Source organism: Nanorana parkeri, unplaced genomic scaffold (genome assembly GCF_000935625.1).
Source record: "Nanorana parkeri isolate BGI_ZX_2015 unplaced genomic scaffold, ASM93562v1 scaffold504, whole genome shotgun sequence".
In the NCBI taxonomy this organism is placed as follows: domain Eukaryota; kingdom Metazoa; phylum Chordata; class Amphibia; order Anura; family Dicroglossidae; genus Nanorana; species Nanorana parkeri.
In genome coordinates, this window is record NW_017306772.1 from 572,149 (window position 1) to 599,999 (window position 27,851).

At 39.3% G+C, this 27,851-nt stretch overlaps 1 protein-coding gene across 1 annotated transcript in view; it reads right to left on the reverse strand.

Annotated features, from left to right (window-relative positions):
- Positions 1-3,070: 3,070 nt before the first annotated feature.
- Positions 3,071-27,851, reverse strand: part of KIAA1958 (KIAA1958 ortholog) — a 79,253-nt gene continuing 54,472 nt past the window's right edge. Inside the window, exons 3-6 of the mRNA XM_018561146.1 lie at positions 15,957-16,990; positions 7,556-7,571; positions 6,480-6,652; positions 3,071-3,874 (exon numbers count right to left, since the gene is read on the reverse strand). Coding sequence (XP_018416648.1) covers positions 3,071-3,874; positions 6,480-6,652; positions 7,556-7,571; positions 15,957-16,990 — 2,027 coding nt within the window. The remainder of the gene's footprint in view (positions 3,875-6,479; positions 6,653-7,555; positions 7,572-15,956; positions 16,991-27,851) is intronic.

Below are 27,851 nucleotides of genomic sequence, written 5' to 3' on the forward strand. Positions count from 1 at the left end.
GGCAGTACTGCCCATCCAGAAAGCAGTGGGCAAGACTAGGTGTCACCTAGTGCTGATTCTAAAGGGTTGTAACTCACTTTGGGTGGAGCTAAAGGCCAAATCATCAGTAAGAAGACTAGGAGAAAACATAAAATCCAGCAACTCCTTCATGGGTCATTGCTACATATGTTATTGCCACAATAGACCCAATGATGTTGTCCTCTTATTATGTTAATCATTCAAGAAGAAATCTCATTCCTAGAACTGTAACTACAGAATCTATCATTACCTACATTTTCTATTTATTTTGTCTGATCTGGGACTGGTGAAAGGACAGCCTGTATTTATTTTATTTTTTATTAGCTATACTGCACCAGCACAGTACATAGCACATTGCAGGGTATGCAAAACCATTTAATCTGTCCCTGCCCTACAGATGTTTACAGTCAAATGTCTCTACCACAGTGTAGAAATGTTTTTTTCAAGAAATGTTTTTAATCTGGACCATACTAAACTAGTTTTTTTTAAGGTAAATGTGAAGCCAAAAAGTTATTTTCTACTTTTAAATAGCGCAATAAAGGATGAGAACTTTGGATGGGTTTTTATTGCTATCTGGGGTTCTAATAGAGAGCTTTTCCTTCATTTTCTATTCTGGCAACAAAGATTTTATCAGAGAGGAAGTGAGGGAATTATGCAACAGGGTACACATTCAGGAATAAAACTCTGACAGTGGTTCTATCCTTCTACCCTACTAAAGAAAAGCAATTTTATTTCTGTCTGTGTTGATGTTGGAGAGTTCCCCTCACTTTCTGTCTGGTAAAACCTTGTTAGAAAGACATAATGTGAGGAGAAATCTCTTAAACGGATAGTAAGATCCTAAAGGGGTCTAACCTTTTCCACTCTATCCAAAACTTTGGAAACCAACACCAGACAACTTTTTTACATTTTTAAATAGGGATAGAGTATGGAAGAGTCAACATTTCTGTGAGGTTTTTATTTCTGTCTGTGACCCGCCTAGGAAGATTTTCACTCACTTTCTGTGCCTGTGATATCAGGACAAGAAATGGTAGGCAACTGATCAATCATCAGGACTGGAAGGCCATTATGGCAATAAAATCATGAACTGATGTTCTTGATTTTGTAGAGCCCAAATTGATTATTTATGGATAAAATGATTGATCAGTTAAAAAAAAGCCAACAGATTTATGGGGTCCACTCTACGCTCCTTTAATCAGGGCTTAAAAAATGCTTGGTTGGCTATATCCTTTTCAGGAGAAAGTGGACTTGGATTTAAATATAAGTGTTAACTAGTGTCTGTGAATGAATTGGTAATTACCTGATTGAACCAGTGACCAGTGTCACAGACACTGGTTAATACTGTTATATATTTCCACAAAAAGATTTACTAACCAAGCATTTTTTTAAGCCCTGACAAAAGGGGAGCAGAGTGGACCCCCGAAACCTGTTGGATTTTTTTATCTTATCGATCTTTTAACAATAATAATCAATTTGTACTTTAAAACGTTTGATGACATCTCCGTCTGTTCTTGACTGAATTTATTGGAGACTCCCTTCCTCTTGTTTGGGAGTTTCTTGTCCTTGTGGGGGCAACCTCACCAAGTCCTCCAATTTTTGCAAAGGAGAAAAGCTATCCTCAATGTGGATTACTGAGAACAAGAATACTTAGCACCTCGTCTTCATACATTTATTAAAGCAAGAAAAACATTGACCAAGGTTCTAGCCCTTCCACATTCTACTGTTCCTGTTGCAGAGTTTTCCCATCATTACTTGTTGTCTGTTGCATGTATGTGCTTATATGTATGCGTGTGGAAGGGAAATTAAACAGTTCACCCCATCAGAGGCAGTGAATGATGTGAATGGATCCATGGTCCCTGTAAAGTGGTGTGGATTATGCTGACATTATTCAGGATGGACCTTTGTGTAATGCCCAATATAATATTTTTTGGCCAGTACATTATATAATTTAGTTCACTTAAAGCTGAAGTTTAGTTGTTTTTTTTAGGTATGCAGGTATGCAGCACCAGGGACATAACTTAGCTCTAATTATTATACAGGACTTATATAGCGCCAACAGTTATACAGGACTTATATAGCGCTTTACAATATAAGGAAGACATTACAATCAGAATACAATTCAAGACAAGACGGTAAGGAGGGCACTGTCGGTGAGGGCTTACAATCTAAAAAATTAATTATGTCCCATGTCCTGCTGAATTTTCTTAGTGTAAAAATCTTCCCTCCAGTGATGCCAGATACTCCCTGCAGCATGGATCTTCAGCCATTGTGGAGTTTATGTTCAGTGGCTGCGACTGTGAACCATCAGCACCACTCACCCTCCCCTTTCTCATCTCTTGCCCATTTACAGTAATCATAGTATTCTTTCCCAGAATGCAAAGCCTTCTGTGAATGGAGAACAGGTAGATGAATCATAGGATCCACCTCTTCCAATCACAGAGCGCTCTGCATTCTAAGAAAGACTACCACAATTTCTGTGAATGGGCAAGAGAGAAGGAAGGGGAGAGCGAGCAGCACCGATGGATCACAGTAGTATCCAGTGGAGGAAAGAGTTCTAAAGTTAGCAGTAGCCAGCAGGACACACTTCATTGGAGTTATGTACCTATTGCTGCATACCACCAAAAAACATAACTAAACGTTAGCTTTATATAGAATTTCACTAGGGGAGAATCTTTTAGCAGTAGCTCAGAAACTTGCTCTGCTTGTCTCAGAGTACATAAGCACTTAAGCTACATAGTACCTACCTTGAAAATGCAGGTAGAAAGTCTGTGAGGTATGCAAACTGGAAACAGCTGTGCTAAACGTGATCCTTTTTTCACCCTTTTATATCTTTTTCTATTCAAATACAGGTGGTAAAAGGCACTATATACTTTTGATGCATTGGAAATAACACTGATCTTGTGATCTCTACAGCACACCGTTAGCTTGTTTCTTATCCCAAACATAACATAATTGTAATAAAAATATACAAAAACAACAAGAGTTGCAGCTCAGTTACCTTCTACAAGATCCCCTCTGCTGTGCAAGTAGTTAATTTATGTTATTTGGAAAAATCTTAATAGTTATTGACTGGACCATACTTTCTGAATGTTTGAGTAAATGAAACAAATGTATAATTATCACAGTTGTCTAGCTTCACACGTTTGGCCATCTTTGGGACAACACCACGCAAAGATCTTAGCCCCATTCTTTGTTCGTCATACCAGATTTTTTCCATTACGCTGACCTCTTTTCGAGCAGTTAGGTAAAATGGTGCGTTTGGTTCCATCTGAGATGGAGGACGATGGGTATACATGTACTTATAAAGGAGACAGTAAGGACATCTTTGTTGTCCCTTTGAATGTTCATGGTAGATCTGTCCATAACACATTTTACTGGGATTTGCTTGCTTGTCTCTTTTCACACTATCTGTTCTACCAAAGAAAGGTCTATTATTTGCATCCTTGAGTAATTCAATATCTCCGTACATTAGGTCAGCGTGTTCCTGTAAAGTCCTCATGTTTAGGAACTGACTATTGTACTTTACCACGGAGGACAACAAAGAGACAGGCCCATCGTCACCTAGACACCCAGTCCTCCACATCTCCTCTTCATCGGCTAGCGAGAAATAGACAATGTTGCGTGATCGGGAGCCTGACATTCCCGCTTTGTTAAGCATTCTTAACTTCTCTTTAAGTTTCTGAGATGAAGAATTAAAGACACTGCTAGTGATGGAAAACCCAGCTCCGGAATTCTTCAAGATCCGGTCTAATCCTCTACGTATTGCATGGAGTGAAGTGGCCAAAAAATCCGACCCATCTGTTTTTTTTACGGTCACGTAAAAATCTTCTAGAAGTTCATTTAGCTTCACTGCAGGAACCTTAAATACAAATAAAAAAAAAAGTTAAAAGGGGGTCCTGAAATGTGACATTGTAACTATACCATTTTAAAGGAGTGCATACATTATTTAAACACTTCCATATACATGGTGATGTTATTGTGTCTAATGTATGTAAAACATTATCTCAAAAAAACATATGCTATACTGAACAACATAAACTTAAAGCCCGACTCCAGGCAAACCTTTTCTTTTAATGTTTGGACAGAGTGGTAAAAAGAGCCAATAACAGGGATGTATTGCGGTCTGTGACCCCAATGAGGGGCTTTTTCTCACAGGAAGTGATGGGAAATCTTTCCACTGGGGGGGGCAGACTGCAACAAAACACAAATTTATCAGTAACGTGAAGAATGGGTAAAACATCTGTCAAGTTATTATTACTTTCTGTCACTTCCTGCCTTGGTAGGGACTGCTCTCCTCGTTTCTACTCTAAGATAATAAATGCACATAGGAACGATTAGCAGTCCGATTATCTATTAATATTTGACTAACATTTAAAAGTACAGCAGCCCTTAAACATAAGACAACAGCCCAGTTGTGACTGGTCAGCAATCTTGTGCCTATGGTGGCAGGCCATACCACCTACTAGCTCTTGCAAGGTGTTTTAATTGGGTAGGTTGAAAAACTTGTCGCCGCCCGCTCAAGTATACAACCAGAAATGGTTGTCCTCTGTATTCATATAAACCTACTAGATTAACAGCAATGGCCTTTACATCTACAGAATGTATATTAAGTGTTTTCAATGCCTCTCCATTGTTTAGGCAGGCTATTTTCAGAATAAAGCAAAGACAATTTATAAGGTATATGGTTACATTACCAAGGACACAGAGCACCTAATCTGTGTTTACATTAGGAGGCTGGAAGGCTGCCAAGTAACTGATGGGAGGGGGGAAGCACGGTGAGCTAAAGCTGCTCACAATCCAACTAAAACTGACTTTGCCTTTGCTATGAATTTTGAGGAGGAATTGCTCCGCCATGCTTTCAGCTACAGAGATCAAGAACGGCTCAATAATTGCTTGTTAAGTAATGTACGTATATGCTTTAATCATCATAGCCTGACCACAGCACCAAGATCAATTATGTGCAGTAACTTTATGTAACATTAGAATTGGAGTTTTCAGCACTTCTTGTAGTCAAACCAGTAAAAAAGACAAAAATAAATCAGGACTTACCACTGATCCAAACCATAAAAAAAAAGAATGCACAGTTTCAATTTTAAGCTAGGTAGATTCTATAACATTTTTACCAGATGTTTACTATGTTGATTGCCAATCACAAATTGAATCATCCTGAATGAGCAATATCCAAGCTACTGGTTTCTAAAAAATGTATCCACAGTTTGACTCCTATAGTTTATGGTTTAGAGGCAGCAGGAAATTTAAAATTACTGGCGTGGAAATCCCAGCCCATGTAAGCCAAGAAATTAACAATGATTAAGGTTCTAATTTGTTTTTGGCAATAGCTAGGCTTAGGGTAGTTAAAGGAGAACTATGAGGTGAGTGCTTTTCACTCACCTCATAGTTCTATCCGACCTGTGACAATGAGACTGTCACAGGTCGGCTCAGTAGATCGAGAAGTGAGCGAATACATACCAGCGTTCGCTCACCTCTCGATCCTGTCACAGCTCTCTGCCGTGACAGGGGAGGGGCTGGATTCCCCGCTCCTCCAGCGCTGACTGGCGGATCGGACGAGGGAGGGGGCGGGTACAGCTGGCTCTGCCTCTAGATAGGCAGAGCCAGCTGTCACTCACGCAGCTGGGCAGATCCAGACATAATTGTCGGGATCCGCTTCAGCTGCGGCGTCTCACTATACCGCAAAAAGTAGCTTGCGGTATACTGCGGCGTCTCAGTATACCGCGAGCTGTAGCTTGCGGTATACTGAGCTTAGGTTGACGGGAGGACGCTAGTTTGTGTCCTCCCGTTACCCTAAGGAGAACTATGGGGAAAAGCCCTAACCCCATAGTTCTCCTTTAAGGATTTAAGCTGGGCATAGATGGTCTCAATTTAGTCCAATTCCCGCTGAACTGGCTGAAATTTGAGTCATGGGTGGGCCTGCAAGCACCACCTTGCTCATAAAAGTTGATGTAAAAATGTACTGAGCCAGGTGAAAAATGATTGGCCATCTTATAAGATGGGCATCTATGTCCAATTTATGTCTGTTAAGGTTAGGGTAAGGGGGTTTATTAGAGATACTGTTAGGAGGATGTGATAAGGTTATATATTAAGTTAAGAGTTCATTTTAAGTGTGCGCTTTATTTTTAGGATGTATTTAGGGTTTATTTTAGATAGTTGTGTTGCAGAAGGGAGAGGGACAGGTTCATTGTGAGTATCAGAAAATACAGTATTTTAGGGATGAGTACTGGCTATGTGGGCATGGATGCTTACAGTGAAATTCTTATTTGTTCTTGGCATTGAAAATCCCATGCTCAAATTTACTGCTCCAGGTTTTGAGTTGAGAACTAAGTCTCAAGGTGCAGACCAAAGCAATCTGCATTGTACTTAGTTAGCTGGTACTTTTTATCAGCAGTAGTAATAAGTCACAATTAAAAACTGAATGGTCCTGCTGGCCTATAGAAACATGCTCTAACCTTGGTGAAGTCCATGCAGTCCTTAAGCCCTCTTGTCATACACCAGTACCGCCATACATTTAAAGCATACAGGGTCGCTTTGGTCGTATTTGAGCTCACTGCGCTGATGCACAGATCCTTCAGGTCATCGTGGAAATGAAAGATTGGGAATCTGTTGAGCTTGGTTGAGTATGCTGCAAAATAGTATAAAATAAATAGATTAATTAAACTGATACATTGAGTTCTATAACAGAAGACAGACAATGTGAGGTGTAAGATGCAATTCTAAGCAATCAGATTTTTTGATTTTTATGCATTATATATGTAATGGGACCCTAGCATAATATTTATTGAGAAATCACTTATTAGGTGAATAAACTGAACACAAGTAGAGTAATCAAAAAACTTAACCTCAGTATTTGAACTGTATGACAGTTCTAAGGATGAACATATGAATACACACACACCTTTTGCACAAACAACATTTAAACACATTGAGGGGAATTTATCGAAACTGGAGCAGACAGACTCTGGGGCAGCTGCGCATGGCAACCAATCAGCTTCTCTCTGTAATTTTCAAAGTTAAATTGAACAAACTGAAGAGAGAAGCTGATTGGTTGCTAAGGGCAACTGCCCCAGATTCTGTCACCTCTAGTTTTGATAAATCCTCCCCATTTTATTTTGCATTCCTCTAGTGCTTAAGTGTCCCAAATTTCAGGATATTCAAAGGAGAGTGGAGATACTGTCCAAAACAGTAGAAGAATTAGGAGGAAAACAGGTGCAATCATGGAGGAGAGGAAGATGTAGTAGACCTGGACTGTATGGGTACGAGATGGAGGAAAGTAGGTTTGGTTGGTATCTGTATACAGGCAAGAAAATATATGTGCTTTGCTCTGCTAACCAGCAACTCCAGTTGTAAAATGATGCATACAATTATTTCACTAAGCTACATTCCAACGTGGGTGTTAGAAGACAATATCTGGGAAAACCGCTGCTGATGGTCCACTTAAACATGCACCATTTTCAGGATACTCAATGAACATCATATAGGGCAGCTGGGATATTAAAATGTATTGAGTGGAGCTTTTCATGCTCACCTGCAGTAATGCATCCCTGGGGAAAAGTTTGCAAACAAAGTGTCTGTAAATGTATATTTTTTCATATCATATCACAGAAAAGGAAGATGACCTAAATACTATTAGGGTTACTCACAAAAGGGTGAAGAGTTTGGAAAAGACAGGAGAAGTGACCAATCTAGGACAACATAGCTGATTTGGAGAAGTTCTCCAATTCAACTCATTTTCAAGTTTAGCTATGTTGTCCTAGATTGTTCCCTTCTCCAAACTCTTCACCCTTTTGTGAATAACCCTGTATATTTTAGTACTTTTTCATCAATAATATTTTTAGGTTTTGAAATATAGAGTAGACGCAAGACAAAAAAATCAGTGAGACTGTTATACCTTGGAGCTATAATTTTCCACTAAATTACTGCAGATTTAATTCAGCAACACAGTTTATGACTCTCTGTACTTAAACACGACAAGATTGCTAATTAATTTCAAAACATTTCCTTGACTGACATATATGGGTTGATTTACTAAATACAAATAGACTTTTCACTTTGAAAGGAAATTTTCACTTAGCTTAATTAATGAGGTGAAGCTCTGCTGACTTCCACCATCCAATCATATTCAAGCAAAAATACTGTTTGTTTTTTTAAATTTGCCTTGCACGTGATTGGGTATTCTTTGCAAAGGGAATTTTCACCCCATTAGCTAAGCTAAAGGAAAAATCCCTTGCAAAGTGAACAGCCTATTTGCCTATAGTAAATTAATCACATACAGGGTTATTCACAAAAGGGTGAAGAGTCTGGAGAAGGCAGGAGAAGTGAACAATCTAGGACAATATTGCTGAACTGGAAAGTGAGCTGAATTGGAGAACTTCTCCAAATCAACTATGTTGTTCTAGATTGTTCACTTCTCCTGCCTTCTCCAAACTCTTCACCCTTTTGTGAATAACCCTGATAAAGTTTATTTTACACTTATTGTGCTAAAAGTGATTTTAGGTATTACATTGGTAAAGTGTTAAGTAGGTATATACGCCTCAGTATATGAATTTATTTGGTATAAACTTCTCAGTATATGAATTTAGTAGGTATAAACTTCTCAGTATTTGAATTTATTTGGTATAAACTCCTCAGTATATGAAGTGTTAAGTAGGTATAAACGCCTCAGTATATGACGTGTTAAGTAGGTATAAACGCCTCAGTATATGAATTTAGTAGGTATAAAATCCTCAGTATATGAATTTAGTAGGTATAAACTTCTCAGTATATGAATTTATTTGGTATAAACTCCTCCGTACATGAAGTGTTAAGTAGGTATAAACGCCTCAGTATGGACTCATAGCTGATTTACTCGTCAAGTATACAGTAAGCAAAGAGTAAAATGTCATCAAATTATACATTTACCTCATCAGACAAATTTGTGTTAATAGTTATCTCTATGAATATGGCTCTAGTCAAAAATATATTGAACAGTTCTAATGCTGACTATATGGTTCATTAGACATTTTGGGGAGAACTCATGGCTTCTGGGTGTCATATGCAGTATAAGACAGATGAGGCTGTAACCATGTATTGCTACTCCTATTGACTACAACATGTGGATCTTTACTATTTTTAACACATTTTTATACAACTGGTAGTAGAAATTGTGTTATAACAGAGACTTCACGTTATGTCCGTGAATATATAAATATAAATGTGAAAATTGTTAGAACGTAAATGGCTATCATTTGGGTGTGTATGCCTGTTAAGGCTCATTAGCTACCAAATACTGTGTATGTATTATTAATAAGGTCCCCACTCTAGGTGGCAAATCTCTACTTCTGAGTCCTCCGGGTGTTTTCTTGCTTTTGTTGTGTCTGAAACATTATATGGCCAAAACCAGATCACTATACTGGATAAACAGAAAAACATTTGAAATTGGATTGGTTTAGTTGACCTCACCAAAGCAATTAACTGCACAGGAAACATTACATTTAGTTATTGTTTCCAACCGTATATATTTCTGACCAGATCTGGCATACACGGCTTAAATAATATAAACGTAACAAATTGGAGAATGGTCAAGAAAAATTTGCTAAAAAGTACCTTTCCTCGGGTACCCCGGTTTCCTCCCAATATATGTTTGTCGTTAATTCCCATTCACACAAAATATATAAAGATAATTTTTTTAAAACCTTACCTTTTAGCTGTTTATTTGTAGCAGGCATTTGACCAGACTACAGGCTATCCTATACAGTTTTTGAGTGAGTCTGTCCCCAAGAGAAAGGGGGACAGACTGCATTTCATCATTAACATACAATGCTTCTAGATCTAAACCCATACATTAGGACACACAAACCTAGTTTACAACTGATAATGAGATCTGTCAACACAGAGAATGGAAAAACCATTTTGGGGTTTCCAGAAAAAGAGCAATTATCAATTTTTACTTATTTTTTTTAGTTATGCAATGTGAATGAGAAACACGTAACAAATATAAAATAGGTGTAATCCCAATTTGGCTGCAAAAATGGAAATACACTTTCAAAAGTATCCTCCAGTACAATTTAGGAGCTTCAGCTGCAACAGGAATCCTACGAGTTTGGGTAATAATGGTAAAGCTGATCTTGCAGTAAAATGTAAGGTCCACTTATTAGATGAGGCTCCCCTCTCCCTGTATAAATTACTATATATGAAAGGCAAAAAGACATCTATAAATAAAAAAAAGTTTGAAGGTGTACTTAACTCTACCATCATCATCTGCCCACTGCGCCTAAGCAAAGGCGACGTCATAACCCTTCCGGCAAGAACTTGGGAACAGTGAGGATCCCAAATTGCACATAAAGATGCTTTTGCACTGGGCTGTACTGTATTTTTGTGAGATTACAGGGGAGGCGGCCCTGATCTAAGAAGCAGACCTTGCATTTGAATGTGTAAAGCTATTTGCATGCATCTCTCTTTTAACCAGTCTTTTATCCATGAAATTCTTAGGAACAACAAGAATAGATCAAAAAGTGTTAAAACGTGTCATTACCGCAACACAATAGTCTAAATGGACCCTTACGTTTCTGTTAATTCAACCTTTCGCAGATAGTCACTTTAACTGGCCAGGGCATTGCATTCCACAGGGTCAATTTACTTTTCACAATGCCTATCACAGTAGCACTGGTGGGATTTTAACTAAAGCAAATCTGTTTATATTTTGACACCTCTAATGTACACCTCAATTTTGCAAAAATAAAAAACATAAATTTGATAGATAGCACATTTTGTTAAATAGGTAAAAGTCAGAAAACGACTTTAGAATAGAATTAAGAACAAAATCTATTGAATTGTCAAGAGTGAGTCTATGTATGCAAATCAGATTTTGCATGGCATAATGCAATGCCTGTCCGAAAAAAAGTCACACTCATTCTACACACTGATTAAGACACACATTCATCATGGCATCGTTTCAATAAGCTTATGACACGTCACAACATTTACTTCCGTCCAGAGGTGCATGAATTGTTCACTAAGATCTTGTAGAGATGATGGGAGAGTCGGACCACTATGTAAAGTCTTCTCCAGCACATCCAAAAGATGTGTTATGCTCCCTGAACCATTCTTTAACCCGATGAATCCCAGCATTGTCATTTTGGAATATGCCCAATGTGCCATCTGGGAAGAAAAAATCCATTGATGAGAAAACCTGGTCATTCAGTATATTCAGGTAGGCAGCTGCCCTCATTCTTTGGGCATATAACATTGCTGAACCTAGACCTATTATACAATGGAAGGCTCTGACCTCTTTGCTTAGCTAAATCCAGGTGGTGACTTTTTTGGACAGGTAGTATATATATATATATATATATACACACACTATATTACCAAAAGTATTGGGACACCCCTCCCAATCATTGTATTTAGGTGTTCCGTTAAATTTCCTTGCTACTAAATATTCCACCTTCAACTGTTAGTGGTATTATAACAAAGTGGAAGCAACTGGGAACAACAGCAACCAAGTGGTAGGCCACATAAAATGACAGAATGGGGTGAGTGCATGCTGAAGCACACAGTGCACAGAAGTCGCCAACTGTCTGCAGAGTCAATAGCTACAGACCTCCAAACTTCGTGTGGCCTTCAGAGTGGCACAACAACAGTGCGTAGAGAGCTTCATGGAATGGGTTTCCATGGGCGAGCAGCTGCATCCAAGCCTTACATCACCAAGAAACATTATGACCACCGAAAGGTGAAGCGAATAACCTTGATTATTTCATTGCAATGGCACCTGAAAATGGGTGGGATATATTAGGCAAGTTATATTATATAAATTGATGTGTTGGAACAGAAAAAATGGGCAAGTGTAAAGATTTGAGTGACTTTGACAAGGGTCAAATTGTGATGGCTAGATGACTGGGTCAGAGCAACTCCAAAACTGAAGCACTTGTCGGATTTTGCCAGTGGTCAGGACCTACCAAAAGTGGTCCAAAGGAGGAAAACTGGTAAACCGACAAAAGGCGCATGGGTGCCCAAGGCTAATTGATGCAGGTGGGGAACAATGGCTGGCCTGTGTAATTGGATCTAATAGAAGAGCTACCGTACCTCAAATTGCTAAAAAAGTTAATGTTGTGCCTGGTGTCTGTACACACACTGCAATTTGTTGCTTATGAGGCTGTGTAGCTGAAGACTGGTCAGAGTGTCCATGCTGACCCGAGTCCACAGCCAAAGGTGCCTATAATGGGCACATGAGCATCAGAACTGGACCACGAAGCAATGGAAGAAGGTGGCCTGGTCTGATGAATCACGTTTTCTTTTGCATCATGTGGATAGCCTGGTGTGTGTGTGTGTCACTTACCTGGGGAAGAGATGGCATCATGATGCACTATGGGAATAAGGCAAGCCAGCAGAGGCAGGGTGATGCTTTGGGCAATGTTCTGCTGGGAAACATTGGGTCCTGCCTTTTATGTGGATGCTACTTTGACTTGTACCATCGATCTAAAAAATTTTGCTGAACAAGTACATCCCTTCATGGAAATAGTATTGCTGTTTGACAGCGCTGATCGCTGATGACAGCGGCCTCTTTCAGCAGAATAATGCGCCTGCCACACTGCAAAAATGGTTCAAGAATGGTTTGAGGAACGCAACAATGAGTTTGAGGTGTTGGCTTGGCCTCTAAATTCTCCAGATCTCAAGCCAATTGAGCATCTGTGGGATTTGCTGGAAAAACAAGTCCAGTCCATGGAGGCCCAACCTTGCAGCTTAGAGCATCTGCCACTGACAGCCTGGTGCCAGATACCGCAGCATACTTTCAGAGGTCTAGTGGAGTCCATGCCTCGACAGGCTGGGCTGTTTTGGTGGCAAAAGGGGGACTTACTCAATATTAGATAGGTGGTCATAATGTTACGGCTGATCAGTGTATGTGAGGATGGAAACATGTATTACTTGTACATTGTCCTTCTAAATCTGTACCAAAATAGCTGATTACATATCTATTGAACTGCACAGGAAAAGTAAAGGTTTTCAAAGATATGATTGTTACCTAATTCAAGTAAAAATTCGATATCTATAAAAAGTCATCAGACTGCACCAAAGTCCCCTGATAACCATTTGCTATTGTTTCCCAAGAGACAAGCTGGTGCCAGAAGTGTCTTACATTGTCCTCTCCACTATTTTACCACACACACGTACAGACGCGAAGGTATTGGGGTGAATTCATCAAAACTGGAGGAGACAAAATCTGGAGCAGCCGTACATGGCAACCAGTTTCCAGCTTTCATTTTCAAAGCTTAACTGAACAAACTGAAGAATGAAGATGATTGGTTCCCATGGGCAACTGCTCCAGATTCTGTCTGCTCCAGTTTTGATAAATTCCCCTATTGTGTATAATAGGTTTTTCTGAAGAATGGTTTGTTCTAACCTCCTGGCAACCTGTTATTGTTTCCCTGATATGTTCTTGCCTGCCCATGTAACATGACAAAAAGATGCTGATTTGTTAATAGAAGGGATATACTGAAATTGCAACAGACGGACACCTTGTACAAGAGGCCTAATGGGAGGGCATTCCAGCTAAATTCAGTTCAGAAGAGTTACTTGGGGGAAGATCCATATATCAGATGGTTATTGCTAAATGTTGATAAATTGACTAATTAGGATCTTACTTTGAGTTGCCAGCTTTAAGCAATTGCCATTCTAAGTATGTACTATACGGAATAGTAATGAGGCAAAGAAAGACTTTTTGTTTTTAGCAGTAGATATGCAGTGTCAAGAGTGTGTATGACCCTGCTGGAAGCAATTGTAAATGAAGGCTAGCCATTCTACAAATTAATGGCTTCTCTGAAAATTTCACTTTGTAAAACAAATCTTGCACTGGGCATAAAATACAATTGTGTTCTTTGCAAACAAACATATAATTCATATACTGAACATTAGTCTCCTGAGCTCTGCAAACAATAGGACAGGGGTCCTGATATTGTTTACCAGGAGGTTGGTTGTGGGGAGTAGAAACGCCTCCATAATCCACCAATTCTGAGGCCTTTCAATGTGTTTACAAAATAAAAGCAAGCCCTGCAACCATTGCTGGGTTATTCAGGTTAGAGGAAAAGCATAGCAGTATATCTTCTCTGGAATTAAATGTCAACTGAATTTCTGCAGTTTTAGTACTCTTAAAGTGTACGTCTAGCTAAAACGTTTTCATGGGGGTTAGATTTATACATCAGACAGGAAGTGAGGTGAACTCTTTAAAAGCAACGCAGACAGAAATACGAATGCTTATCATATAGTAGGCAAAGGCTAGAATCCCAGCCAGATTTTTATGTCTCTGTGTCCCTGAAGAGGCAATGCTTTGTAGAAGCCCCACAAGGGTCCCTTTATCAGGAATTAGTGATAAATTTGTCCTTGTAGTTGCTCTGAAACATTGCTTGCATTTACTAATGTGATCAATAAAGCTGCCTTTCAAAATGCTGACATGGAGTGCCAGCAACATACACAGTCTATGACTATCTCCTGAAGCATGTCCTCAGTCTTCAATAACTCCTATAGCATGTCTGCAGTCACTGGCCATCTCTTGTAGTGAGTCTGCAGTCTCTGACCATCCCAGGAAGTATATCTGCAGTCGCTGACAACTGTGTGTAATATTACATTTGCTGAAAATGATTTGCGGCCCCTTCAGCAATGTCAGGGGCTACATTTGAATCTCCCTATCTCAAGTGAGTTGACCAACAATGGATTAGGGCATTGGGGTTTCAAGAGTTATGTTTAGGCAACTCTAGGTGCCTGCATTAAAGGATATTTTGTTCAGTGACAAGTGCACTTACTGAAACCTATTTTGGACTCCTTTTATGAGCTGTTCTTCCACACCACCGATTTTTTCAATTGCAATTTATGCTATAATTTCAAAATCTGCACTTTTAAAAATTATAACGTTTGATTGTTATATTTAGGGGTGCAGAACAAAGAGCAACCCTAATAAGACTTTTGGTATGTTCTTTGTATGTGGATTTAAAAAAAGATGACTATTATTTGGCAATATATTTCATAGGTTTAAAAAAAATAAAATAAGAAACACCGATCACAGAAGACACTTGACATCACACAGAAAATACATGGATTTTGTTTTGTATTTGGAGGTCAAAACTTGACATTTCAGTAGTTTTTACATGCCTCAGAGACCCAAACATATTCAGACAAACATATCCAATTGTGGCTGGGCTCAGGTTCACCACAGTGCAGATGCATTGAAAAACAGTCTTTACGCCATGGACAACACTGCATATTGCTATAAATGAACTCTTGTCCCAGTGTTACAATTGTACAAATCCTACACATGTCCAAAAAAAAATAATAATAATATTAATTAAAAAAAGTAAAATGTATTTCAATGTCTCAGTCATATGAATATTACAGAAAGAGAGAGCCGAAGTAGCTTAATTTAATTAAGTGCAGAAGATAAAAAGGCCGCTATATATACTGCTAAATCAGTACCGTTTCCTCATTTCCCATTAGGCAGGCATTCAGGAGCTTGCAGCTGAGCCAACTCAAGTCGCTTCTTCAAGGATTAAAGTTTATAATAATAGCACCCTTATTTGACATTTTAGCCATTTGTGCTGTGTCCTCAGTCAAGGCAAATTTATTACTTGGGTTTTCTGATCAGTCTATTTAAGTTATGTTTATTCTTGTAGCAGCTGCTCAAATTTTTGTTTCCTTGTCAGGACTACGACATGCATTTTGGCTGAACACTACAATATAAATAAATATTCTAAGTGCAATACAAAAACTAGGTCTATTAAGAGATCTGTGATGAAAACAAAAAAAATATATAAATATAACACATTTTATTTCAGTTTCTAAAGTGAATTAGCTGTATACATAAGAACAGGCTGGTCAAACATAAAATCACAGTTTAGAATTTAGAACCAGTGTAAGGTCCTAAATAAGCCTCGGTGCTATCCTATCACAGTTACTGCTTAGGCAGTGTCTGAAGAAGAGTCATAAGAGGCTGAGACAATAAAGTTTCCTGTCCCAGAGTGACTAGCCATAGACTGGGCAGCTTGCTGGCTCAAATTGTTACAGATCAGCACTAGCTGATTGCTTTGGGCTTCTGACAGGGTACTACAACTTTGATACACGCTGAAATTTGTTTTTCTTCCAGGAATGTTACCCTTTTCACACATTGTTTTCACCATTTTGGCTAATTTATTTTTGCCAAGAGCCTGGCAGTTGTACCAGTGAAGAGCAGCTAAATTGACCACAGGCTTGATGGAAAGATAGAAAGGAGCATCTTCATAACGCATAGCTGGAGGCCGCCTTTGTGCATATTCCTTGTAGTCCTGAACAGGACAGGTTTGTGGGGAATGTGGGGTGGCATAAACTCTGCATTCTGTCCCTGCTCTCTTGACCTTAGCATCGGGGCTTTCCTGACCCATCCACTCAAGAAATTCAAGTCCAGTCTCCAGTACTCGAAGTCTGACGTCCCCCCATTTAAGTGTTGAGCCATGAAAGCCAGTGCAGTGTCCAAAAGCTTTGGTGTTATTCAACCAAACAAGATTCAGTAGACCCTCAGGATTATATCGACTAAGCAGACCTCTCTTTCTAAGGATAAGTTCATCAGCAAAGGTGAGTTTCATGGACTTGTGTGGTTTGTTTCCTTTTCCTTTACATCGCAATTCAATTTGCTTTTGCTTTAAAGCGTCTTGAGATCTTTTGAACTCTTTGTCTCTGGTAATGCTATAACTATACCGATGCTCTTTCAGGTACCTTTCCAGGCCACATTGATAGTTGGCTAAGCTATTTGGCTCATAATCAGATCCATCTTTCTGCCTAGCATCCACAAAGAAGGAAGCCAGGTAGTCATCTAATTCCTTGCCAGGCATCATGTAGATTTCTCTGGTTTCCATGGGGTATTTGGAAATAATGAACTCCCTGAAGTTGCGTAGGGCTGTTTGTGTGCTACGAATTGTTTTCTCATTCTGTTCTCGATTCAGCTCAGCTGTGATCTCATCTTCATCTAAAGACACTGAGATGGGAGAAGGGTGGGGATAAATGGTACAAAAGAAATGAAGGGAATTGAAAGACAAAAAATTAGGTATAAGAAAAAGCAAAAGGGTAAAAAAGAAAGAAAAAACAAAATAAAAATGGAATCAGGGGGACATGGGAAGGAGAGAAAAGAAAACGGTGGTGAATCAGACTGTACCAAAATTATCAAGCTTTCCTTTGTAATAAACAGAAAATTACATTTTAGAACATTCTTACATACCTGTCTCACGTTTGGACAGCCAACGTCTGTAGTTTCACAAATGATGTACTAGAGCATGGCAAGAAAATATCAGTGAAAAGTCTTCAAGTCACTGGGCACTATTAGTGCATGTAGACTGGCAAGAAAAAAAATAATAGCATTGGATGTTTGTTTGCTTGTTTTTGGGGGGTGGGAAATGTGTGAGCTTTTACTTTTCGTCCCACTGCATCACGCGTGTTAAGTAAATTGTTAAGCCAATTTATATGTGCTCCATTTGTGAAACCAGAGGTTGTACTGGTTCCATTCCAATAAATATTCAAGTTTTTTTTTGACAACTATTACAATTATTAGGCAATATACTTAAGCAATCCACATGCAGCTTCCACTAAAGCAGAACGAGCAAACCAGCTGTAACCTTTTCTAAAGCTCAAGAGCCAGGAAAACCCTTAAAGTGACAATAAGTCTTAAGTATCTCTAAAAATGATGTCAACAATTGCCTCTCTTCTTTGACTTTTGTGAAAATCAACAAATCAACACGAGTATTACTTCCGTTCTGTACAAGACAAAGTTAATAAACACTATTCAAATGGGGTGGTACAAGACGATTTTGTACCCAAGGTAAAATCCCAAAGTACACAGCTCTCATTTTTTAACCATTCTCTTAAAGGACATCCATAGTATATGTGTATATATACATATAAAAGGGGTGGCTGAAAAGTTCTGAGCCTAAGGTAATAAAAATCAAAATCAAATTCTGAAAAAAAATATTTTTCTATATAGCCACCCTGTAATTCAATACACTTTTCACATTTTTTCTTGAGCTACCTAAGACTATTAGGACAATAAGTTTGATCTCTACTATAAAAATGCTCCTCTACCGCAGCTTTCATCTCATCGTCCTAAAATCTTGGCCCCCTCAACTCTTTCTTGAAATTACTGAATAAGAAATAGTCACTGGGGGCCAGGTAAGGACTATAAGGTGGACGGTTGATTCCTTCAAAGCCAGTTTTTCTTAAGGCACGCCTCGAACTTGCACAGTGTGAACTGGCGCACTGTCTTGCAAAAACAAGATGCCCGTGTTAAAATTTTGTCAGATGCGTAGGTGACCCAGATATGTTCACAGTTTATTTACTCAGAGCGTATTGAAGCTAATTACCTAAAACTTTCCTTATATACCTATATACAGGGCTCGAAAAATCCACTCGTCTGTGACGAGCTTTTAACAAATATTGCAAGGCTATATAGTCCGGTCATGCTGACTGGTGAGACACCGCCAAATTTTTCAAGCCCTGCCTATATATATATACCTATTGAGAGGTACTCAACTAGTGACATACTGGATGAGCAATTATCGTCATTGTAAATACCTCAGGCTCAGAACTTTTCAGCCACCCCTCATGTATGTGTATTGTATCAGAGCATCCCAGAGGGAGCCTGGGAAAGTCCTGTTCAGAATTTATAGGTCTTCCACGTTCCTCTCCTATACATTTAGGGATTGCTGATCCGGGCTCCAGTACAGAGTTTACTCCTCTCTCCGCTGGCAATTTAACCTCACCTGGAACCTGTAATCAGAGCTCTCTGCCTGGGAATCAGACAAGTCCTGTCTGAAAGAGCTGCAAGGTTGGTGAAAACTTACAAACAGTTTCTGTGGAGGCTGACAAGCGGTAGGCCTGCTCAGCCTGTTAGTTAGGAGCTATATCTTTTATTTGTGATGTTAGTGCCGGGATACGGCTAGGTTTTATTTTGTTGATTTCTTGTGAACCGCTGTACAGCACCTGTGAATGCTCTTGTTAATATCACTAATAAACACTGCACTGTTTGCCACTACTCCCCTGGATTCGGTATCTGTGCCCGGGAGACTGCTTATTCCCAGGGGGCTTATGTGCACCTATCGCCGGCTCACAGTATATATATATATATATCAGTGGTGTGGAAATTTTTTGAAAAAACTACTTGTCCAAGGGCTAAAGCGGGGGCCAAATCTACTTGTCCTTCTAACAATCTACTTGTCCCAATACAAAAAAAATAGTTTTAATAAAGACTAGGGATGCACCAATACCGGTTTTTGGGTATAGAGTACGAGTACCGATATTTTGCTTTCGGTACTCACCGAGCATGGAGCAGGCTTCCCGGGCAATCAGGAAGCCGGGCAGCGGGTAATGAGATGCTACCCGGCTTCCTGACTGCCAGGGAAACCAACTCCATGTTGTTTGGCCGGCTTGATTGTGAATGGCTGGGAAGCTGTCTTCCCAGCCAATCAGCAAGGAGCTGGCTTCCTGGCCAATCAGGAAACTGGGAGGTGGGTTATTAGTCGCTGCCCCGCTTCCTGATTGCACGGGAAGCTGGCTCCATGTTCCCCTATGGCACTGCCGGTCAGAGGAAACCTTGGAGGAGGTATCGAGCATTTGGGCGAGTACAAGTCAAAACTGTATTGGCCTGTGCTAAATAGTGCTTCTCATTGGTCAGCGTGGTCACCAGACCACGCTGACCAATGAGTGCTTGCAATTAGCGAGCGAAATTCAAAATGCATAGGGCAGGACTGCGCTGGACAATACGGGGTGAGGACAGTACACCTGTACCGGCGGAGGGTAAGGACTGTTTGCCGAAAGGTAAGTATAGCCGGGGGCCAGATTTGATCGGGTAATTCCATTTTCCCATATTACCTGGGAAAGTGAACTTGCCCTTTAATACACATTGTCCGTGTGGGAGAGTTCTACTGCCTCGCTACCACAATATGGCACAGTGAAATGGCCGCAGCACTCAACGCACACACACAATGTCCTATGCGTGTATTTATTTGCATGCAGATGGCGGGGGCAGCGGGGTTCATATTCATTATTTTATTTTTTACATTGTCACTTTTTTTTAAATATATTTATTTTTTTACTTTTTTATAACTTTTTTAAAATTTTTATTATTTTTTACTCCCCCCCCCCCCCCCCCCCAAATCACTGATAACACTAAACTGATGAGCAGTAAAAGCATTTTAATCGTCGCGTATGGGCGTTTTTTGCGCACGCAGTTTTAAGGCTTGACATGTTTGGTGTCTATTTACCCGACGTGACCCCGACTTTTATGTTTTACTAAAAATATGGGTAAGAATAAATGTTTTATAACATAACGTAGGGAAACTTTTTTTTAAATATATTTATGGTACTTTTTTCATTATATAGTAAAAAAAAATAACCCCCCCGTGGGGTCACAAAAGAAACCTCTATCTGTCCCCAAAATTTTTTAACAAATATTGCAAGGCTATATAGTCCGGTCATGCTGACTGGTGAGACACCGCCAAATTTTTCAAGCCCTGCCTATATATATATACCTATTGAGAGGTACTCAACTAGTGACATACTGGATGAGCAATTATCGTCATTGTAAATACCTCAGGCTCAGAACTTTTCAGCCACCCCTCATGTATGTGTATTGTATCAGAGCATCCCAGAGGGAGCCTGGGAAAGTCCTGTTCAGAATTTATAGGTCTTCCACGTTCCTCTCCTATACATTTAGGGATTGCTGATCCGGGCTCCAGTACAGAGTTTACTCCTCTCTCCGCTGGCAATTTAACCTCACCTGGAACCTGTAATCAGAGCTCTCTGCCTGGGAATCAGACAAGTCCTGTCTGAAAGAGCTGCAAGGTTGGTGAAAACTTACAAACAGTTTCTGTGGAGGCTGACAAGCGGTAGGCCTGCTCAGCCTGTTAGTTAGGAGCTATATCTTTTATTTGTGATGTTAGTGCCGGGATACGGCTAGGTTTTATTTTGTTGATTTCTTGTGAACCGCTGTACAGCACCTGTGAATGCTCTTGTTAATATCACTAATAAACACTGCACTGTTTGCCACTACTCCCCTGGATTCGGTATCTGTGCCCGGGAGACTGCTTATTCCCAGGGGGCTTATGTGCACCTATCGCCGGCTCACAGTATATATATATATATATCAGTGGTGTGGAAATTTTTTGAAAAAACTACTTGTCCAAGGGCTAAAGCGGGGGCCAAATCTACTTGTCCTTCTAACAATCTACTTGTCCCAATACAAAAAAAATAGTTTTAATAAAGACTAGGGATGCACCAATACCGGTTTTTGGGTATAGAGTACGAGTACCGATATTTTGCTTTCGGTACTCACCGAGCATGGAGCAGGCTTCCCGGGCAATCAGGAAGCCGGGCAGCGGGGAATGAGATGCTACCCGGCTTCCTGACTGCCAGGGAAACCAACTACATGTTGTTTGGCCGGCTTGATTAACCCGGCTTCCTGACTGCCAGGGAAACCAACTCCATGTTGTTTGGCCGGCTTGATTGTGAATGGCTGGGAAGCTGTCTTCCCAGCCAATCAGCAAGGAGCTGGCTTCCTGGCCAATCAGGAAACTGGGAGGTGGGTTATTAGTCGCTGCCCCGCTTCCTGATTGCACGGGAAGCTGGCTCCATGTTCCCCTATGGCACTGCCGGTCAGAGGAAACCTTGGAGGAGGTATCGAGCATTTGGGCGAGTACAAGTCAAAACTGTATTGGCCTGTGCTAAATAGTGCTTCTCATTGGTCAGCGTGGTCACCAGACAACGCTGACCAATGAGTGCTTGCAATTAGCGAGCGAAATTCAAAATGCATAGGGCAGGACTGCGCTGGACAATACGGGGTGAGGACAGTACACCTGTACCGGCGGAGGGTAAGGACTGTTTGCCGAAAGGTAAGTATAGCCGGGGGCCAGATTTGATCGGGTAATTCCATTTTCCCATATTACCTGGGAAAGTGAACTTGCCCTTTAATACACATTGTCCGTGTGGGAGAGTTCTACTGCCTCGCTACCACAATATGGCACAGTGAAATGGCCGCAGCACTCAACGCACACACACAATGTCCTATGCGTGTATTTATTTGCATGCAGATGGCGGGGGCAGCGGGGTTCATATTCATTATTTTATTTTTTACATTGTCACTTTTTTTTAAATATATTTATTTTTTTACTTTTTTATAACTTTTTTAAAATTTTTATTATTTTTTACTCCCCCCCCCCCCCCCCCCCAAACCGCCTTAGTGTAGGCTCTTGAAGAGAAATTGTTTATCAAGGCTTGGCTTGCTGCTTCCATGTGAACAATTAATGGACAGCTGTAAGTGTCTGTACACAGCTAGCATAACCCAAAGGCAACAAGCAAACTGTGGACAATAATTAATATTTCAAACATTAGTGTACAGAAACAAACAAGGTCACAAATTCCATTTAAAATGCATTTTTACACTACTGCCTTTAGTTACATTATCCTATGAATCAGTAAGTGGAGAAGATGGTGATAGTAATTTTTAATTGACTAACTTAATAAGACCAGTAGGGCAAAGTGCAATGAGTATGTGCAAAGTGCAGTAGCACAGCAATCAATCAGAACTAACATTACCACTACTAGTTACAACAATGAGGAGATTTCTCACTTGATGACACCCTGGCATGAATATCTTTTTTTTTGGTCTGATTTGATCATGCAGTAGAAAAAGGGAAAAGTTTACAAAAATGACATACTAATGGTATACTATTGCCAGGATATCCCACAGTATAAATATATTTATTTATAAATTTCATAATATGGCAACAGTGCTCACCCAAGTATATAAAGATCAGTATTTATTGCACTTTAAAACATAAGTAATTGTTTAATTATAATTTATGTATATATTGAAGTGTAATAAATATTGGTCTTCATATACTTGGGTGAGTGCTGTTGCCATTTTAGGTAATTTACAAATGTTGAGACAATTCTATTGCGCCTGTATAGACTCTTATATACTGTACAGATTTGTATTCCCTATATTTGTCCGTCAACTCCAAGTCAGCTTCAGAGTTATTACTGTTTGTTTTATATTTATTTCTAGTGTGCTAAAAGCTTTCTAATTCTAAGAAATAAAACAACGCTTTTTACTGTTTTTTTAGACAGTAATAGGGTTGCAAAATATTTGCCTTAACCAACTGTGTTGAAGTGGACATGGATACTGTGTTCTATTTCTGGTACTTTATATGGGAACTTCTGATACGAACACTTACACTGCTACCTTTGTAACAAATTTCTTATGAATCAAACTATTTTTCTTATATATTTCACCCAAAGTAACCACTTTAGACACAAGGGCTAATAAGATAATTAAAGCAGGCCTTGCATGAAAAAACATGGTCCACTTTACTGACAGCCTTACCCCCCCATGAATAAGAACACCTAGTTAATGATGGAAACGAAAAGCTTTTGTGAGAAAATAACATGCCTCAGACCTGGCTTCTGCCCACTGCCTGGAGGTAACGTGACATCACCTGCCTCGGCACTGCCTTTTGGTCAAGCTAGGAGCTTAAAATCCCATGGCATGTGCTCCTGCAATGTACTGATGTGATGACATCAGAACTGCTCTCTGTATCACTGTATGTGGGTTGTTAAATGAATCTGGTCGTAATTCTGAAGATATCTAGTGGGAGAAAGGAATTACTCTGGGAGACAGAACTGAAAAGTAGTAAATATTGGAACTAGATGTTCTTTTTTTGTTCCAAACTCCTGCCGGTGGGCCATTTTTTAAAATGATGTCCAAAGTTGGTCTCTAAGTGTTAAGTTAAATGTTAAGTTTGGGTTGAATGTTATGTATTAAAGTCAGGTTGCGTTTGGAGGTTTATTGTTAAGAGCTTAGGTTAGGTTAGCTTAGGTATGTAAAGCAAAAAAACTTTTACGTTTTAGAGTAGAGAAGTGTTAGAGTAGAGAATTGAATTCCCCTCAGAGAATTGTCACTGGAACAAGTGTTCCAGTTGGAGGATTTTCTCTGACCTCTTACTCCAGTGCCAATTCAAATATTTTGAACCCATTTTCTGTCTAGGTAGACTATAGGAGAACTAGAGGGGGTGAGTCTCTCTAGCTGGGACAAAGACAGTAATACAAACTTGCCAGGGGTTTCATTCTTTCCCTACTTTAATGCAAGATTTAAACAACTGTTGCCTTTAGAAGGAGGGTTCAGGCTGATGGGCTTACAATTTTATCTGCCTTCTCTAAAATATTCCTCCTTTCAACTGTAGAAATAGTTTATACAAAGATTTCCCCAGAATACTCATTGTCCTGAAACTGTAACTAGCGCACTGACAAAACCACACATATGCAAAGAACTTAAGATCAAATCACAGGCTGCCTCCTGAATAGAATATGCCATCCATGTAGGTGTCCAAGAGTCAAAACATAGACTTTTTTTAACCAGCACAGCAATGGCAGCTATACTAGAACTAATCATATCATTACGGTAAATGCAGAATCTCTGAGATGACAATCAAACCTGTAAGGTTCAAAATCTTCATGGTATTTGCAGCCTCTTCCCCTCACCCTAAAATCAAGGGAGTCCAAGTACTTTCTACTCCTCTCATCCAGTCTTCTACAACATTTACAAATCTCCTATGATTAGAATTAAAATAAGTATTCTGAGCTCAAGTTAACATTCTAAAAAAATAAAATAAGCTGCAAACACTGCAATGAATCAATACCCAGTGTGAAAATGACAAATGAAATTGCCTTGAGCTATCCTAACAGAAAATATTTCTTAGTGTTCCAAGTTCATATATAACAAAAATCCTTATAAAGTGCAATCAAAATTATAATGATTTTATTATATAAGGATCAAACTATAAAAATGAGATTGTGTCCATGTTGGTGTGAGAATGCAAACACAAGGATTTTCTCCAAGACTATTGGTCTGGTGCATATCATCACAATTTGGTTATCACAAGCACGGAGTAGCTTGTATGGGACTTTTTATTGCACTTAATAAGGGTTTTTTTTCTTTAGATTTTTTAAATGTTGACAGCTATATATATTATAATTAATTCAATTGTCAAACCACATCAATTTACCCACACCCACTTGTATTAAACCACTACCACCTTGAGACAAGGGGTACCAACATTATGTTTATCACCCTATAAACTACTAAGTGGAATCTTTTGCAAGTGGTATCAGGGATTACCCATTTGTTTGCTTTGACACAGTGTCCTTAAAGAAGAACTCACAAACATACTCCTGTACTGCAAGGATTAAGTGCTCATTTTGTCTAGGGGATTCAAATAAAGCAGATTTACTTACCTGATTCTCGGTCTCGCCAGCTCCCTACGGGCTGCTAGACCGGCCCTGATAGCCTCTTCTTTCCTGGACTCTAAGGACCACTGACATCATTATGTCTAATGCAATCAGTCTATTGACTTGCATTAGATGTGAGAAGGTAGAGGGACATTCCATAGCCAGAGCAGGAGGGTATATCTGCTTTATTTGAGCCCCCTAGACAATACAAGCACTTAACGCGTGAATACTTTGTGATTTTCCTGGAGTTCTTCTTTAAAAATCCAAAACGCAGCCACATGTAAACCCACTGAGTCTGTCATTCCTTTCTTTGTGCAGCCATATGTGCTGTGTATGTGGAGCGTCTCTACTACTAGATTTAAAAAAGGCTGCTCAAATTGAATGTGGGTCAACACCTTGAATGTCAATAAATGCTTCTCAAGGGTTTACTCAAATGCCATGTCAGTTTTATCAGAAAAGTAGAGAGAGGATTAGGAGCAAAGTATTTTCATTAACTAATTACAATTTCAGGCACACATGACATTTGTAGCCAGGTTCTGGGCCACGTAAAAAAGAGCAATTAAGGGTTTTCATAGAACTAGCAGCAGAAAGCAACAACAGAAGAAACCATGTAATTGGTTTATGGCCAATGGCCAATTTAATTACAACCTAAAGACAAACAATCCATTAACTGACAACAAGACAAATTACATTTTTACTAACGCAACAGAGGAACACTTTGCAATTATAATTGTGGTAACAAAATGATGATAAATACAAAAAGATGTTAGGGATAAGAACTTATATCACATTTATAAATTAATAATACTAAATCTTATTATGTCTTGTAGAGGACTAGAATTCTAGGTGGCACAAATGAGACCTGCATTTCATGGATCTGGTAAGGACACTGGGTATTTGGGTTACAGGGAAGAACTCATCTCAGTCTGTAAACTTTTTTGCACCTTCTTATGTATGGCATACAGGACTCATTGCATGTTTTCAGTTTCTGTTCATAAATGACTGACACACCTTTTACATTTTTGCTGTGTGATTCTTCCACGGCAGTAATATACTTTCTTTCTCAATGTACCCGCACATATTATATATTGTTTTTTAGAGGGCATATAGGGCTATATAATTATATCAAACATGTGTACCTAACGCCTCACTTAATTCGAATAAAATATTTAAAAAATGTGGATAAAACGTAAAGAAAACACTTTTTTTCAGTTTTGATTATTATTTGTTTAGAATTTTTTATAATAATTATAGTATAAAAATATATTTATATATCATTTTTATTTTCCTATTTTTTTTTTTTACACTTTTATTTTTTTTTACCCTTTTTTTTTTGTCAGTTTATATCAAGCAGTCACTAACTGCTTGATAAATTTAAGTTTTTAATTTTTGGTTATTATTAGGCTGCTCCAAACTTAGGAACAGCTAATAATAACCTTAGGCTGGGTTCACACCTAGGCGTATCGAATATGCGCGATTCGCGGTAAAAAACGTGCGACAACCGCGCGTTTCCGAGGGCTACTTGGCTGTATCCCAATGAAAACGCACGACAAAAACGCCCCAAAGAAGCTCCTGTACTTCTTTGGGCGTAGGGCGTTATGTAGCGCGTTCATACGGCCTGTAATACGCCCAGGTGTGAACCATACCCATAGGAAATAATGGGATTTCGGTGTTTAAGCGTTTTGCAGAGCGTTCAAACGCGCTACAAAACGCCCAGGTGTGAACCAGGCCTAAAGAGACTGATCCTGGCAGCATGTTAGAATCAGATCTCACTGAAGGTCTTTGATCGTGCCTAGACGATCAGAAGTGATACATTTCAGGCACAGAGATACATTGTGCTTGGAATGTATCATAAACTTCGGGCCAATCTAGCTGTCAAAACGAATAGCATAGAGGTGAGTCACTCTGCTACCTCTCTGCTATCTTCAGCTGTCAAATACGGAATCGCTATTTAGCGATCCCGTATTTGTATGTAACAGCTTCATTCTTTCATTAATGAAAGAAAGAAGCTTTTACAAAAGCTTAACGATTTCATTAATGAATGCCTCAATACTAAGGCATTCATTATTGACTGGTAACCCCTGAGAATCATCGGTTACCGGCATTACAGAGCTTTAAATAACTCGTCACGTACAGTGTACGTGGCCAGTCATATTGGCACTTCGTGGCAGGACGTACTGTGTACGTCTCCCGTCACAAAGGGGTTAATAACCACAATTGTTATAGTTTAGATGTTGTTCTCATTGCTCCATAGTAAATTAAAACCATGTGTGAACTACAATTTGGGGAAGATTTCTTGGGGGGAAAAGTTTCGGCAGCCTGAAGGAGTACATCTTTCTAGATGAGAGAACTATCCACCTATGGATGGACTTAGATATCTTGGCTCAAGCCTACATTGCCCAATTCTCACTAGTGATGTAACCAAGCTGAGCCTCACGCAAGGTAAGAATTAAATGAACAACAATCTGCATGCCCAAGCAAGAAGAGTATACCAGATAAGGAAAAGAAACAAAAGTGTGCTTGAAAAAGGGTGACGAAAGAAGAGAAAGAAAATAGCA